The sequence below is a fragment of the Schistosoma mansoni genome (genome assembly GCF_000237925.1).
Source record: "Schistosoma mansoni, WGS project CABG00000000 data, chromosome 3 unplaced supercontig 0077, strain Puerto Rico, whole genome shotgun sequence".
In the NCBI taxonomy this organism is placed as follows: Eukaryota; Metazoa; Platyhelminthes; class Trematoda; order Strigeidida; family Schistosomatidae; genus Schistosoma; species Schistosoma mansoni.
Window position 1 is genome coordinate 1561951 of NW_017386007.1, and position 15537 is coordinate 1577487.

At 37.5% G+C, this 15537-nt stretch overlaps 1 protein-coding gene across 1 annotated transcript in view; it reads left to right on the plus strand.

The window, feature by feature from the left end:
- Smp_161670 (beige/beach protein-related) overlaps positions 1-15537 on the plus strand; it is a gene marked incomplete at both ends in the record, with an annotated part of 112157 nt that overhangs the window by 57733 nt on the left and 38887 nt on the right. The window contains 7 exons of the mRNA XM_018791404.1: positions 2324-2488; positions 4100-4268; positions 5420-5615; positions 7037-7139; positions 8988-9485; positions 11888-12020; positions 12757-12887. Of these exons, the coding sequence (XP_018645460.1) occupies positions 2324-2488; positions 4100-4268; positions 5420-5615; positions 7037-7139; positions 8988-9485; positions 11888-12020; positions 12757-12887 (1395 nt within the window). The remainder of the gene's footprint in view (positions 1-2323; positions 2489-4099; positions 4269-5419; positions 5616-7036; positions 7140-8987; positions 9486-11887; positions 12021-12756; positions 12888-15537) is intronic.

Genomic DNA, 15537 nt, shown 5'->3' on the forward strand with positions numbered 1-15537 from the left:
AGTCAGCTGTTCAAATAGTGCTGTTTTATATTCGAATACTTAGACCATTATCGTTCCCTACTTCAAACAGTTACTATCTGATCCCAAAAAAAACTATATATCAAATGTTCACAAAGTCTGGATGTGATGTCAGTTTTTTAAGTTCATGACTGTTGATGAAGGTCTTATACGTATGCATAAAAGCTTGATGAACTATAATCTATGAAATACTTTCAATCTATGAATAGAAGGCTTTAGAATAAGATTATAATTTATGTTTAGTTTTAATTCCATATTTAGCAGATTCTCTGATATAGTTATTCTTTACTTAAAATCAAGGCATTCATGAAATGTAATGATCACGTGAATGAACCAATCAGATTGAAGATAATAGGTGTTGGATTTTGGCGCGAGATTCATTCATACATTTCAGTTGATATCAGTGCGGTTTGTGGAGATTGGGCAAGACTATAATCTATAAATGAACCAATCAGATTGAAGATAATAGGTGTTGGATTTTGGCACGAGATTCATTCATAGATTTAGCCAATTTTAGCTGATGTTAGTTCGTGATAAAAATCCTAAATCTAATTTCTCTTCATCTAATCCTAGTTATTGGGTGGAGATTCTCAAAGTGTCGTCCAAAATGTCGTCCATAAATTATAGTCTCACCGAAATATCTTCACAAATCTCATTTGGTAGTAATAGTAATAATTATGTGCTCAATTATAGGTCATGTTGAAAGGTAATTCGCAGAGTTCCAATGAGAAGCTATGATTAGTAGAGTTCAATCGAGTTAGGTATGAGGCCCTTACTTCCAAACAAGATCGTAAGATACTTTTGTAACATCGTTAAATGACTGATATTAAGCATTTAGGCTGTTTATTACTGGCTCAATATTCCAAAGAACAAGGTTTCATCGCGAGATCTGAAGGTCCCCTAGGTTCATTCGTAGGCAGGGTTAAGGATAGGCATTTTTGAGGTGTCCCTTACAAGTGTGGTGTGGGTTGCTTACATCCACATAAGTAGTATATGACGATAGTCATGTATAGAATGTATTTCAGTAGCAGATCGGAAACGAAACGCAATTGGTACGAAAATGCATGAACAATAATAATCGGAGACTACGGACTGATATTCGCAGAAGGAACGACCAAGATTTAGACAATTGATTGATAGTTTGCGAATTAACTGATTACTGTATGATTGTCATATTTTATTGCGATAGTCCGTAATTTTCGTGTCAAATACATTCGATCGTCCACACTCGTGTTCTTGTTAACTAAACTACTACTATTTATAACATTATAAGCAAAGATGGATGGTGGCTAGCAACGCATTTGCTTCAACTGACTGTTTCTTACGCATGACGCGCATGCAACTGATGCAAAGACTTTCGTCCACGCACTTCACGTTATATACATATAAGCACTCTCAGGGCGGGTTGATGGTTACCTCACCCTAGTATATGCTACACTATTTTTGACCATTTGGTCTAGGTCTCTAATTTCATTTAACATAGGACAGACATGTTGCGAGCCTACGCGCTTACTCTTTGCATATACCTACGTACACGAAGTACACAATCCGACACTTATGCAATTCATATACATAAGCATACACATCGAGTAGCCTGCAAGATTTGGCGAGCCCCGAGTTAGAACCCGAGTAACACATTGTACAACAAATTGATGGGTTGGTCTAATCTCCACTGATAAGTCGAATTAGCTAACATAGTTGATTTCGCTATCCAGCAATTCCCACTAGGAGGCTTTGAGACTAATTTTGTCGCCATAATAAATGATGATGAAAATTAAACACTATATTAAACATCAATACTACCATTATTTATTTCGGCACAATGTATTTTGTAATAATATGGAACCAGTATTTATCAAATATTTCCAAATGCCCTGGTACATCCGAGAGTGGAGAGAGTACGCTCTCCCTCTCGAAATGCTCTCATATGGCCACGCGTATATAGTCTCTGCCACACAAGTCCTACTCACTGCCTTCTCATGACGAGGGTGTTGTTTACGAAATTGAAAGGACGAAAAGCGAATGTCCGGCGCTTTAATCGGGTTAGTGGACACGACGAGTCCACCTACAGGAGTTGGAAAACCCTTATTCCAAATAAATAGTGCACATGGTCTCCAGTATCCTGAGGGGACAAATGGTGTATGAACCAATTGTTGGTCACCGGCTACCATGGGACTGCCACTCCTTACGATGCTCCACTGCCTTATGGATCAGATCTTTAGGTCAAAGGATGTTAGTGTTGCCTCCTCTCTAAGAATGTTTTTAATAAAAAAGACCTTCAATATTCATTGTTTTTCCATTTTAGGTAAAGGATCTAATCAATATGTTAGATCATTGCTTTGATCAAACTCATACAAATGATCAATTTACATTATTAATTTATGAATCAGATTTAATTGTTAAATTGTATAGTTTATTATTAAAACCAAATTATAAAGTGGATATTGAAACTAAGAAATTGGTATTAAAGGTAAATCAGTTTGAATTTGTGATCATTATTATTAATCTCCAAGGTATATTCATGGGTAGTAGGTTTGTTATTCTATCATCAAGTGATTAAGAGTGGTTATGGTGGTTAGGTTACACTATTGCACCCCTAAATGTCCTGATATGGTGGAGGGTGGGGATAGTCAGCTCTCCCTCTCCAAATTTTTCACATGGTCACGAGTATATAGTCACTACCAGGGATGTCCTACTCATTGCTTTCTCTAGGCGAGGGGTGTTGTTCATGAAATTGAGAAGACGAAATGCAAATGTCCGGCACTTTAACAGGGTTCGTGAACACGAAGGATACACTTGTTGGATTTGGAATATTATGATTCCAAATCAATGGTTTTTATGGGTCCCAGGGCGCTGAGGTAACAAATGGAGTATGAACCTATGGATGTTCACCGGCTATCACGGGACTACATCACCTTATGTTTCTCCACTAGATTAGACTCCTCGGTCAAAAGCTCGGAGAGCGGCTCTCTAAGAAAATTACCTGCTCTGGTTCGGGCATCCGGACATTATTCCAGGACACACAAAAATTATGTGGCACATATATATTTGGTACCTCCTTGTACTAATGTTCATGTATTTATGTAAATAAATGAATAAACACATTTCACAGAAGGTTATTTCATATTTTCTATCTGTATCAATAGGAATATGATAGTTGGAATAGCTATTTTATTTAAAACTTAAGTTTACTTATATGTAAAGTTTTACTGTATGTGGACAGAGGATCAGAAACTTTGGATTAATTTGTTGATCATTTTCAACTTAGAAATTACAAGATTTGTGGAGCTGGTTCTAACTTCATAGTTGAATTCATAAGTCAACTAAAGCTAGACCACCATGGAAAACCTGAACGTACTGGACAACCGTTCTGTCCTAGTATTGAACTTCTTAGTAGTGAGCACCCACCATCCTGCCTCGCGAGATTTGAACACAGGGCTTACCGACGTCGCGCGCGAATGCTTGACTTCCAGGCCATTGAGGTGGCCAGCGTCCAAAGGTGTTAAAGTCTAAATTACACCGATCCACGATATTGCACGATAGTCCACCATTGTCTTTCAGTGAGTTACTATCTCATAAAAGACCCGGTTGAACTCTACTGGTCACGCCGTCTCACTAAAACTTCAGCAAATACTTATTGAAGCCGGTCACTACTGATGAGGTCATGGTTTTTAATCTCGCAAGGTGAGATCGTGGATGTATACTGCTTAGGAGTTTCATACTAGAACGAAACAACCATCCAGTGCTTCTATGTTTTTCATGATGGTCTAGCTTCAATTGACTCATGAATTCAAGCTAATTATATAAATTAGTCAAGGTAACGAAATAATGTGTCATGAGTCAATGGAAGCTAGAGCACCATGGAAAACCTGGAAGCACTGGACGGCTGTTAAACCCTCGCGCGTGAAACTGATAAGTCCTGGGTCCGAATCTCGCGAGGCATGATCATGGGTGTGCACTGCTGAGGAGTCCCACAATAGGATGAAACGGTCATCCACTGCTTTCATGTTTTCCATGATGGTCTAGCTTCAAAAACCCCATCTGATAATTTTCAGTACTTTTTTTTTCATTTTAATTTCAGTTTATTCATAAATTAGCTTTATCTGATCGAGTAGCCGATAAATATAAGTCTCAATTATTTCTTAAAGATTGGAATGGATTCAGTTCGTTGTTCAACAATAATTCAAATATATCAATGTTATTACAAGATTATGAAATTGTTAAAATATTCTTGGATCTAATGAAACGTGGTATGTATTCTTCTATATATATTCAATGTTCTATTATGTCAGAAGGGGTTTTGTGGAGATTTCAGTATTTTTCAAAGTTGAAACCATGAGTCAATTGAAGCTAGACCACCATGGAGAACTTGGAAGCACTGGACGGCTCGAGACTGGTAGGTTTTGGGTTCGAATCTCGCGAGTGCGGGATTGTGGATGCGCACTGCCACTGAGGAGTCCCATAATAGGACGAAACGGCCGTCCAGTGCTTCCAAATATTCTCTGATTTTCAATGCTTCTCCAGGTGATGTTAGTTTATAATGTCACTGTTTCTAGTCAGTTAATGATAAATCATTGTCTTTTTACCTGTATATGACTGTTTCAACTTGTACGGACTTGCTATATCAAGTGCCTGCGTGCATGCCCAGTTCATATATGACGTGATGACCCCCGCCAATCAGAGAGGAGTGAATTATCGATCAGAGCAATGATACACGAAAGCCGTATGAGCAGTCTTGAGTACTTATCAGTCCTTCTATCTGCTTAGCCTAGCCAGTTAAGTCCAGAACATCAATAACAGCCTCTGCAATATGAATTATTATTTTCAAACACACAGGGTTTATATACTGAAGAAACTGACCATAGCGTACCATAAAATAGAAAATAACATGTGTATAAGATTTGGCCAAATGTGGCTGTGAATAGGGGGAACAGTAATCAATAGACTGGGGATAACTGAAGAATGGTATATCGTATAATAATAGTCTATAGATCAAAATGAAGCTTATAATAAGAGGGATATGGATATGTATAGTTAAGTTACTTAGCAATTATACAATAGGAAATATAAATATCATATCATATGAATAGTTGTTGGGAGTGGAATCCAGGAAGCGCGTCACTTCTTCCTATTTGGAACTTGTCAGTTGGATGTACCTGGATCTTAGAGTTAATGTAGACCAGCATGTGGCTATGAAGACTCAGTAACTAAGTGGATAACGCAATGGCGTTTGAAATGAATGGTACTGGATTCGAATTCCAGAGTGAATATCAACTTTGAGATGCAGGTACATTCAGCTGACAAATCCCGAATAGGACCAAGTGAAGATCGTCATGAATTCCCTTACTAGCCACTATCCATCTTAGCTCAAAATAATTATTTCTTAATCATTTACTTTTAGGTCCATCATATGATATAATGGGATTGTTACGTTTAATGGATCTATTGCATCAAAGTCCATTGAAATTTCGTATCTTAGCAATGAACACCTTTATGGATATTTTTAATAAATCATCAAAATATGTTGTTGAAGTATTAAGTCAATTACCAGCATTCATGGATTCATTTTTTCGATTATTGATCAAATGTCCTAGAGAGTAAGTATTCGTAGATGTTATGTCCATATAACCTATTTGATTATTACGTAATACGATCACCGATTAGAACGTCGATTTATTGACCAGATCAATAAAGCATAAACCAAAACGAGCAGCCTAGAGTCAACTCTAAGTTCTTATTGGACCTCCAAGATAGTAGCTTTTATCCTAACTCGACCAGCTCAGTCCAGAAAGCAAATCTCAACCTCTGCGATATGAATCATGTATTTCAAACATACGCAGGAATATGAATATACATATAATATAGTTACTTACTAGTTATTCAATATCTATGTATTTGAACACATAAACATTGGTACAAGGGGACACCATATACATATGCACCACACAATAACAATGAGGTCAGTAGTAGTTATCATTGATTTGTATGAGAGATGTGATACTGAACGGGTTCCAAGATCGAACCAGGTGGTTTTTTTAGGAGGCCACACTCGCAGTCTTCGACCTATAGGTCTAATCCACAAGTCAGTGGAGTGACGTAAGGAGATGCAGTCACTTGGTAGCCGGTGACCAACAATTGGTTCAAATGTCAGTTGTTCCTTCACGATACTGGAGCCCATGCTCAGCATCAGTTTGGAATCAGGGTTTCTCCACTACCCTAGGTGGAACCTGCATACCACGAACCCAGTTAAAGTGCCGGCTATTTACTTTTCATCCTATGAATTTTGTAAACAACACCCCCGCCTCGAGAAGGTAGCGAGTAGGACTTCCCTGGCAGGGGCTGTATACACATGGCCATGTGAGAATATTTCGAGGTATTTCCTGGAGTTCTATTGGGAAGCAGTGACCTGTGGGGTTCAACCGGGTATTCTATGAGATAGTAACTCACTGAAGACATTGGTGGATATGTCGCTCAATTTTGTGGATTGGTTGGAGTTAAATCTTAACACCGTTGGATATCGGCTCAGTGGTCTAGAGGTTGGGCGCTCGAGCGCGCGACTGATAGGTTGTGGGTTCAAATCTCGTGAGGCAAAATCGTGAATGCGCACTGCTGAGGAGTCTCATGCTAAGACAAAACGACCGTCCAGTGCTTCCAGGTTTTCCATGGTAGGCTAGCTTTAACTGACTCATGATCTCAACTATTAAAACTAATATTCAATTGTTAAATAATTTAGATATGAAATTGGTGTATTGGTGTATTACCAATCAGTAAGGAGATTTTCGGAGGTTGTAGTATTTTTATCTGTTGAATTCATGAGTTGATCTAAGCTAGACCGTCATTAAGAACCCGGAAATATTGGATAACCGTTTCGTCCTAGTATAGGATTCCTCAGCAGTCCACATCCACAATCGTTCAATCAATCATCAAATGTGCCCAGTTTTAAATAAACAATGAATCTATATACGTATTATTTAAAGTTGAACCCTAGTTTATATGCCTTTTTTGTATTTATACATAGGAAAGCTCATCAACTTGATCGAATATCCATATCTCGATTTGGATTAGCTAGAAATCAATTACCACAAAAACATTTAAGTGAAATTCATTCAAAGCGTCTAGAAGTAAGTTCTTTAATTGTTCTTTTTTTCCACAAGAAATACTGTTGTCAACAGTTATTCTGTAGTGAACAAGAACACAGGCAGGAACAACGAAATGTATTTGAATACTAATTGACAAAACATCTTAGTAACATCTAAGAACCATACAGTAAAGTACTTCATTCGCGGGTAGTTTTTGTGTTAGCTCCGTACTTGTTGGGACCTTACCGCCGAAGACGGATATCCATGGGATAAGGGGGTGTGTGCATTTTTAAGGTCAACCTTTTCTAATCCCACCCCTCCTTGTGGGAAGGCAGCATCGCTATGATGCTGGTTATTTGAAGGAAACACCTTACTGCTGTCACACCACTGTACAGTCAGCAGTACGACTTCGCCTTCGGACCTTGGTTTGCTGCTTTCAGTCTTACCGCTCCTCAACCGACCTGCCTGGCATGGTAGGACGTTTAAAAACTATTGTTCGAGTCAGTATAGCTTGATTAGTTCATCACGATAGACAAGCCCGACCTCCACGTCAACGTAGCAGCAACAGTTGGGTCAGATATTACTTGTTAGTTGAATGACAAATTGAAAGTTGAAATCAGTCATTATTTTAATCTTCGGCAATCTGCTCGAATATCTGGGCTACCTGTTCCTGTCATTTACACATTTCAACAGGTTATATGTTTTTGTTTGTTTGTTTGTTTTGAAACATCACTTCGTCTATTAATCGCGCGTTTCTGAGAAAAGTTTACGACCTTTCACTTTACAACTTACAAAATGTACAATCATCATCAGATACATCGTGGTCTCTGGCAGGCCAACATGCATTGAAAAGGATAGAAAATTATTCGTGTATTAGTTTAAAAAACCAATTGTCATATATGGATCTCGCGAGTGCGGGATCGTGGATGCGCACTGCTGAGGAGTCCCACAATAGGACGAAACGACCATGTAGTGCTTCTAGGTTTTCCATGGTGGTCTGGCTTCAATTGACTCATGATCTTAACTATATAAAATATTCAGATGTGAATTTGTGAATTGCCAACACGTAACTGGAGATCACTCAATATTTTATCGCCAGGATTGATCAAGAAACAAGGAATGGAAATTTGTTGAAAGATTTTGTGCTGATATTTCTATATTGTACCTAATATATAATGTTGAATAGATTGTTGAGTTTTGATTGAGATTATGAATTGATCAATGCTAGACTATCAATGAAAACTTGGAAACACTGGATGACCCTTCCGCCGCAGTATGGAACTCCTAAACAGCGTGTGTCAACGATCCCACACCAAACGGACTCGAATCCAGGACCTTCAGTCTCCCGTGTGAACACTTCACCTCTAGACCACTGAGATAGGATCCAACGATGTTGATGTCTAACTTCAACCAATCCACGATATTACACAACCGATAACGTTAATGATAATAAGTTGCATCACTTTGAAAACAACATAAAAACGAGGGTTGTGGAAACTGTTGAATTTAAATAAAATCATAAACACGTTTAAGTGACACAACCTTTGAAAACATAAAAGCACTGAACATCCGTTTCGTCTTAGTATGATACTCTTCAGAGGTGCACATTCACACCCCCATCATTGTAAATCGAATACTGGATCTTTGAACCATTGAACTGTGATAAAGTGATATGCTTCTAAGTTTTTAATAGTTATACAGTTTAAATCTGTTTTTGATCTTAGCAAAACTGAACAACCTCTCAAACTCTCGTTTCTATATTGTTTCCAAAGTGATGTAACTTGAAATAGTGACGAATTTCAACTTCCAATCTATTATTGTTTACCTAATCAACCAGCATTACTCATGATTCACGCTCTCATCGCCATGTTTTTTTTTTCTTCTTTTTAGTCAACTAATGATTCTGGTCATGGTAGTTCAATCAATTCACAAAGTGATGAATTATACTCACCAACTTCACTATTATCACAGAATAAAACATCAAGAGAATCATCTTTGTCAAATAGTGAAGTAGAATCTGTATTCAATAGTCCATCTAATATACAGATGGATTATTTGAAAGATGTCAACACGTTAGATTCCACTACTATTTCAGATCGTATTGCGACTAATCGACGTCCAGTTTCAGTATCAAATCATTATAACGTAGAACAAACTTTATCTATTCAATCTTCAGTTTATCCTTCTAGTAATCCTCAACACCAGACTACTGATAACAACAAACATAGTAGTATGAGTAATTCACAGATAATATTAGAAAATGATGAAATTCTAGAAGATAATTTAATTCAATTAACTATTAAGTGTTTACATGAAATTCTATGGATATCTAGTCAGTTAGAACGTTGGCATTTAAGTACAACTATTACAAATGATGATCCATGGGTGGTAAGCTTTCAAAACTCTTTGTTCATAATAATCACATTTTCAGCAATTCAGGAAATTATCAGACGGGGATTTGGTGGGAATCATAAGTCAATTGAAGCTAGTTCACCATGGAAAACCTCGAAGCACTGGAAGGCCGTTTCGTCCCATTGTGAGACTCCTCAGTAGTGTGCATTCACGATCCCGCCTCACGAGATTCGAACCCACGACCTATCAGTCATTAACAAATATTAAACTTGTTTACTAAATTTTTCCTTTTTCTAATTTACTACTCATCAAGGTAATCATACTAAGGATAACTGCTTAATAAGTTTTTTTTAATGTTTTACACAGTTATTCGGATTGGAATTCCCCGCTAACGAGAACAGTAACTCTTTTGATATCAATAGATATATTCTATTGTATTATGAATTAGTTAATATTTCCCCTTACTACTGAACCGTGTACCTTTGAGAAAAGGCTACATTATGCTATGCAGGATATTAAAGGCTATTTATGGCTGGGATACGTGTTATGTATACCCAACCACCAACTGCCCCGACGTGCAATGATTCATGTCATAGGAGTAGGTTGGAAGAAAGTTAGAGGTGGCCAGACAAAAACGTGGCGCAAATCCATGAAGTCACTGACAATTGGACTGAGCCATGTTGGTAGGTGTAGACTACCTGGTTGGGATCCGTGAGATGATAACAATCGATGGTTAGAGACCTTGAATGACATGGCTCAAAATCTTTTGCAATGGCGGAGGTGCATCCACTCATTGTGTTCTACCAAATTCTAATCTTCTGAATTCTTCATATCTCTATCTTTTTTCCCTTTCCAAGTTTATTTCACTGGGTTATACTCCTTGAATAACATCTTCAAACCATAATCCTTCCGATTACTGCTTATACTCGTACTACTTCTACCATTATGGGATTCGAATGGACAACTGCATCTCTGTGCTAATGTGGTATGGCAACTCGAACTGATGTACGTGCGTACGAAGTTCGACGTTGTGACTGACTGATTGATTGACTACGCCCATATAAAAAATAGCCAGGGTTAATAAGTGAATAATTAACAAAATCTAAACATGATTCAAGATGGATAGGTAAATCGGCTTGTCCAGAAGCTATATGGGCTTAACATACCAACCGACACTACAGCTACTACTACGAATCGACAACTGCATCTCTGTGTTAATGTGGTATGCAACTCGCACTGATGTACGTACGTACAAAGTTCTACGTTGTGACTGATTGACTGACTGAAAGGCTATTTATGATGAGATTATAATTTTTTGAAGACCCTTGAGCGGTATTAAAATGACTTTGATAGTATCCACCTAATAACCAGGACCAAATGAGGGTTATAAACCTCTGTAAGGAATAAGGATTAATATTTACAGTTGAAAGTTAAAGGGATCGAATTTAGGGTTTTCATCACAAACTGACATCAGCCATAGTGTTAAAACTCTATTAAGCTAAATAGATGAATGAATTTCGCGCAAAAATTCAAGACCTGTTATCTGAAATCTGATTGGTTCGTCCATATATGATAGTCCCGCCCTGTTTGCTGATATTATGGTACATTCTGTTTATTCCACGAAGTGTATATTTATTCACAGATAGTGTATTCTTTGATAGATTTAGGTGTAAGCACATTCAAGTAGCTGTTTTCTACCTTTCTTCCATTAAATTTCCAATAGTTTTCTATACTATTGTAGTGAACAAGAACACGAGTGGGGACAATCGAATGTACTTAAGCACAAATTACAGACTATCTCAATGAATTCTGTTAACCATACAGTCAACATTGTAAGTAAAGATGGATAGTGGCTAGCAGTGGAATCCAGGACGTGTGTTACTTCGTCCTATTTGGGACTCGTCAGCTGGATATGCCTACATCTCAGAGTTGATGTTCACTCTGGGACTCGAACTCAGTACCTTTCGCTTCAAGCACCATCACATTATCCATTCAGCTACTGAGACCTGATAGTCACTTGATTATGTAATGGGACTGACCATTTGCAGTCTTAAACATCAATGGGAAGATTCAAACAAACAATACTGAGTGAATTCATACAGTCAACAGTTAATTTCCAAACTATCAATCCATTGTCTCAATCTTGACTGTTCCTTCTGCAAATATCAGTCCATCTTCTCTGAATTCATTGTTTATGAATTTTCTTACCGTTTGCGCTTCATTCCTGTCCTTTCCTGATCGATCTTCTGCCAAAATACATTCTATGTCTGACCCTCATTATATACTACTCATATGGATATAAGTAGACCACACTAGACTATGACTTTATTGAATTGATATTCTTCATAGAATTGTTCAAAAGGTTCTATCATCAACTAAAGCTTACTATTCATCTAATATACATCATTAATTAGTTCTATTTGATTTATTATAAATAGGGATATTATAGAGCAATGATATCATTTATGGAAGTCAATAGTCAATATATTCTTATTAAACCTGGTTTTTGGATAATTCAACGGTTATTTGAACTCATCATTTATTCATTAGAACAATCATTGCCAAACTATAGTAAGTAACTCCTTCAAATTCATTCATTTCATTACTTTTATTGATTTATTTATTGTGTTAGGGCTATGATACCGCCCGGGTGCTCAGACCGAAGCAGATGGTTTTCTTAGAAAGCCACAGCCCGAGCCTTCGACTTAGAGGTCTGATCCACAAGGCAGTAGAGTATCGTGAGGAGATGCAGTCTCATGGTAGCCGGTGACCAATAATCGGTTCATACGCCATTTGTTCCCACAGGGTACTGGAGCCCATATGTACCAATAGTTTGGAATAAGAGTTTTCCAACTCTCTTAGATGGATCCTCCATATCCACGAACCCGGTTAAGGCCTCTTACTTACTTACTTACTTACTTACTTACTTAAGCCTGTTACCCCTCGTGGAGGAGCATAGGCCGCTCACCAGCGGAGTTGATTAAGGGCTCTGTCGAACATTTGCCTTTCATCCTCTCAATTTCGTAAACAACACATGTGGTGCTACGTGAAAGCGGTGAGTAGGACTTTCCTGTTAGTGTCTGTATATGCGTTGCCATATAAGATCATTTGGAGACAGAGAGCTGACTCTCTCCACTTTCGGCCGTACCAGAGCATTTGAGATCTTACTATTTCCCATATTTTTGAGCTATGATGATAACTTATTCATTGTTTATCTAATTCCTTGTTAGAATATTTCCCTACAGTACTTGACTTATTCTACTATACTTCAACTTTTTATTATGGTTTACCTTTCTTTTCTTTTCAGATCAGAATTTATTATTTCCAGGTGCAGTTGATGGAGAAAAAGTTCGGAGGGTTGTTCATTTATTTATGATGTTTCTAGTTGATACTACTTGTAATCATAAAAGCTTGATTGATAATGAATATCGTATAGAAGTAAGTGGATATTCATAGTTATATGTTTGTATAGGTGTATATTGATATCTATACTGGTAACTAAATGGACGTTTATATCGACTTACTAAGGTTGTCATTGTTAATTGATACTGATTAGCGTTTTTTTAGCGAGTTAGTTTTCTACGGGATGGTGGTCGCTAACCCCATGCCTTACCCTCCTCCTTTATCCGGGCTTCGGACCGGTAGTAACCCCCGAAGGGGGCACAGGTGAAATTATTAATTGATAGGTAATCATTTTAAAGTTAAGACGTACATTAAAAGCAACTTTCAGTTTTCAGCGATTCTACGAGTGACCTTGAGAACGACCAATGAGAAAACAACCAATCAGAATTCAGCTGTTGAAAATTATGGAGATTTCAAGGCGATGAAACGATTAATCAATTTGAAAACTGATGATTCTTAATAGTCTGAAACTCTAACTCATAATTCGAACTCATAACTAAGGTAATTAGAGCAAAGGTTATAAAAATGAAAGTATTAAAGTATGAATAGACAATTATTACATATAGTTGAATTCATCAGTCAATTGAAGCTAGATCACCATGAAAAACCTGAAAACACTGGACGGCCGTTTCGTCGTATTGTGGGACTCCTCAACAGTACGCATCAACGATCCTGCCTCGCCATTTTTTCATAGGCTTATTTTCAGTGTACGTGTAATAAGTACAGTCTAAACATTTTTCACCCGTGTCCACATTACTCTCACATTTTTGGTATGTGTACACAAGTAGTTGGGTCTGTAAAGTGGCATTTATGGACAATGACTCGATAGAGGTATCTCTATATATGAATGTATCTATACACTCTCAAATCATCAATATGAATAGTTGTACATGGTCCTACATATCTTCTAAGTATAGACATCAGCGTTCAAGCGTTTCTATTCCGAGTTTTTGTAAGTAAGACTTGTTTGTAGTTCGGTTCCATATTTTAAACAACTATGGATAAGAATAAAGAAAGAACAACTATGTTAGCAGTTAACCATTCAACCTTTATACTTCTGTTTTTGTTGTACCTTCTTGCATTTATTTATACTATTTTATACTATTTAAAACGAGACATTCACAATCAATAACCCCTTTTTACAGTACTGATACCACTGTTCTGCAGAAATATGAGTTACATTTTTCAGGGCTATAGCGGTCGTGACTTACATTCTGATAATCCATTCCATCATTATAGTGAAAGCTTTAATTCAACAAAGAATGTACCTAGCCTAATTGGTTCCTTTTCAGTAGTATATTATACAGTGTGAAACAATATCGTCATTTTAGTGTCAAGTCTTTACACATCTCATTTCTTGATCATAAATCATATAAAATACGATTTCTTAGAAGAATCATCTCTTTCGCAGATGCTACACTATTAAGTCGTCTTCTAAACTGCCCCAAAATTTGGAATCTCACCTAGAAAACTCTAACTGTATTGTCATTGGTTCACTAAAGGTCATCAGTATAATATTGTAGTAAATGAGAATACGACTGGGGACAATCGAAAGTATTAGAGCTGAAATTTACGGACTATCTCCCTAAATTCTGACAACTTTCCATGAAACACTTAGTATCGATCGATCAGGCCATTGTGATAAGATGGTGGTTGAGCGTACGACCTTAATCTCCTCTCGGGCACATGTGAATATAGTGGGACTAGGCTATTTTACTTCTTAAGTCTGATGCATGGAATCGTCGAACTATATCCTTCTCATGCTCTCCATATATATATATATATATATATATATATATATATATATATATATATATATATATATATATATATATATATATATGCTCAGGAAAAAATCTGATCATCTTAATGGGAGATCTGAATGTTAAAGTCGGAATGGACAACAAACATTGATGAACGTGGAGGATCTGAAGCAGATGTAAAGACGAAGATTGGCACGGCAAGGGCAGCATTCACAAAATTAAAGAACATATGGAACTCAAAACAACTGTCCGCAAGCCATTATCAAAGTCAGAATCTTCAACACGAACGTCAAGGCAGTTCTACTGTACGGAGCTGAAACTTCCAGAACTACTACAACCATCATCAGAAACGTGCAAGTATTTATAAATAATTGTCAAAGTAAGATACTCAATATCTGTTCACCAGATACCATCGGCAACAACCTACTGTGGGAGAGAGCAGACCAGCTTGCAACTGAGGAGCAAATTACGAAAAGACGTTATAGGACATACATTATGGAAATGATCAAACTACATCACATGGCAAGCGCCAACATGGAATCATGATAGGAAGAGGAAGGCCAAAGAACATATTGCGTCGAGATTCGGAAGCAGATATCAAAAGCATGAATAACAACTGGAAAAGGGTTGTCCCCAAATGCCCCGGAACGGCTGAGAGTGGGGAGGGTCCACCCCCCTCTCTCAAAATGCTCTCACACAGTTACGCGTATACAGCCTCTGTCGGGGAAGTCAGACTCACTGCCTTCTCGCGGCATTGCTGTTATTTATAAAATTGAGAGGACGAAAAGCGAATGTCCGGCGCTTTGACCAGGTTGGTGGACACGGAAAGTTCACATAGGGGAATTTAAAAACACTGATTCCAAACCAATGATGAACATTGGCTCCAGTAACCTGAGGGAAAAAATGGAATATGAACCAATCGT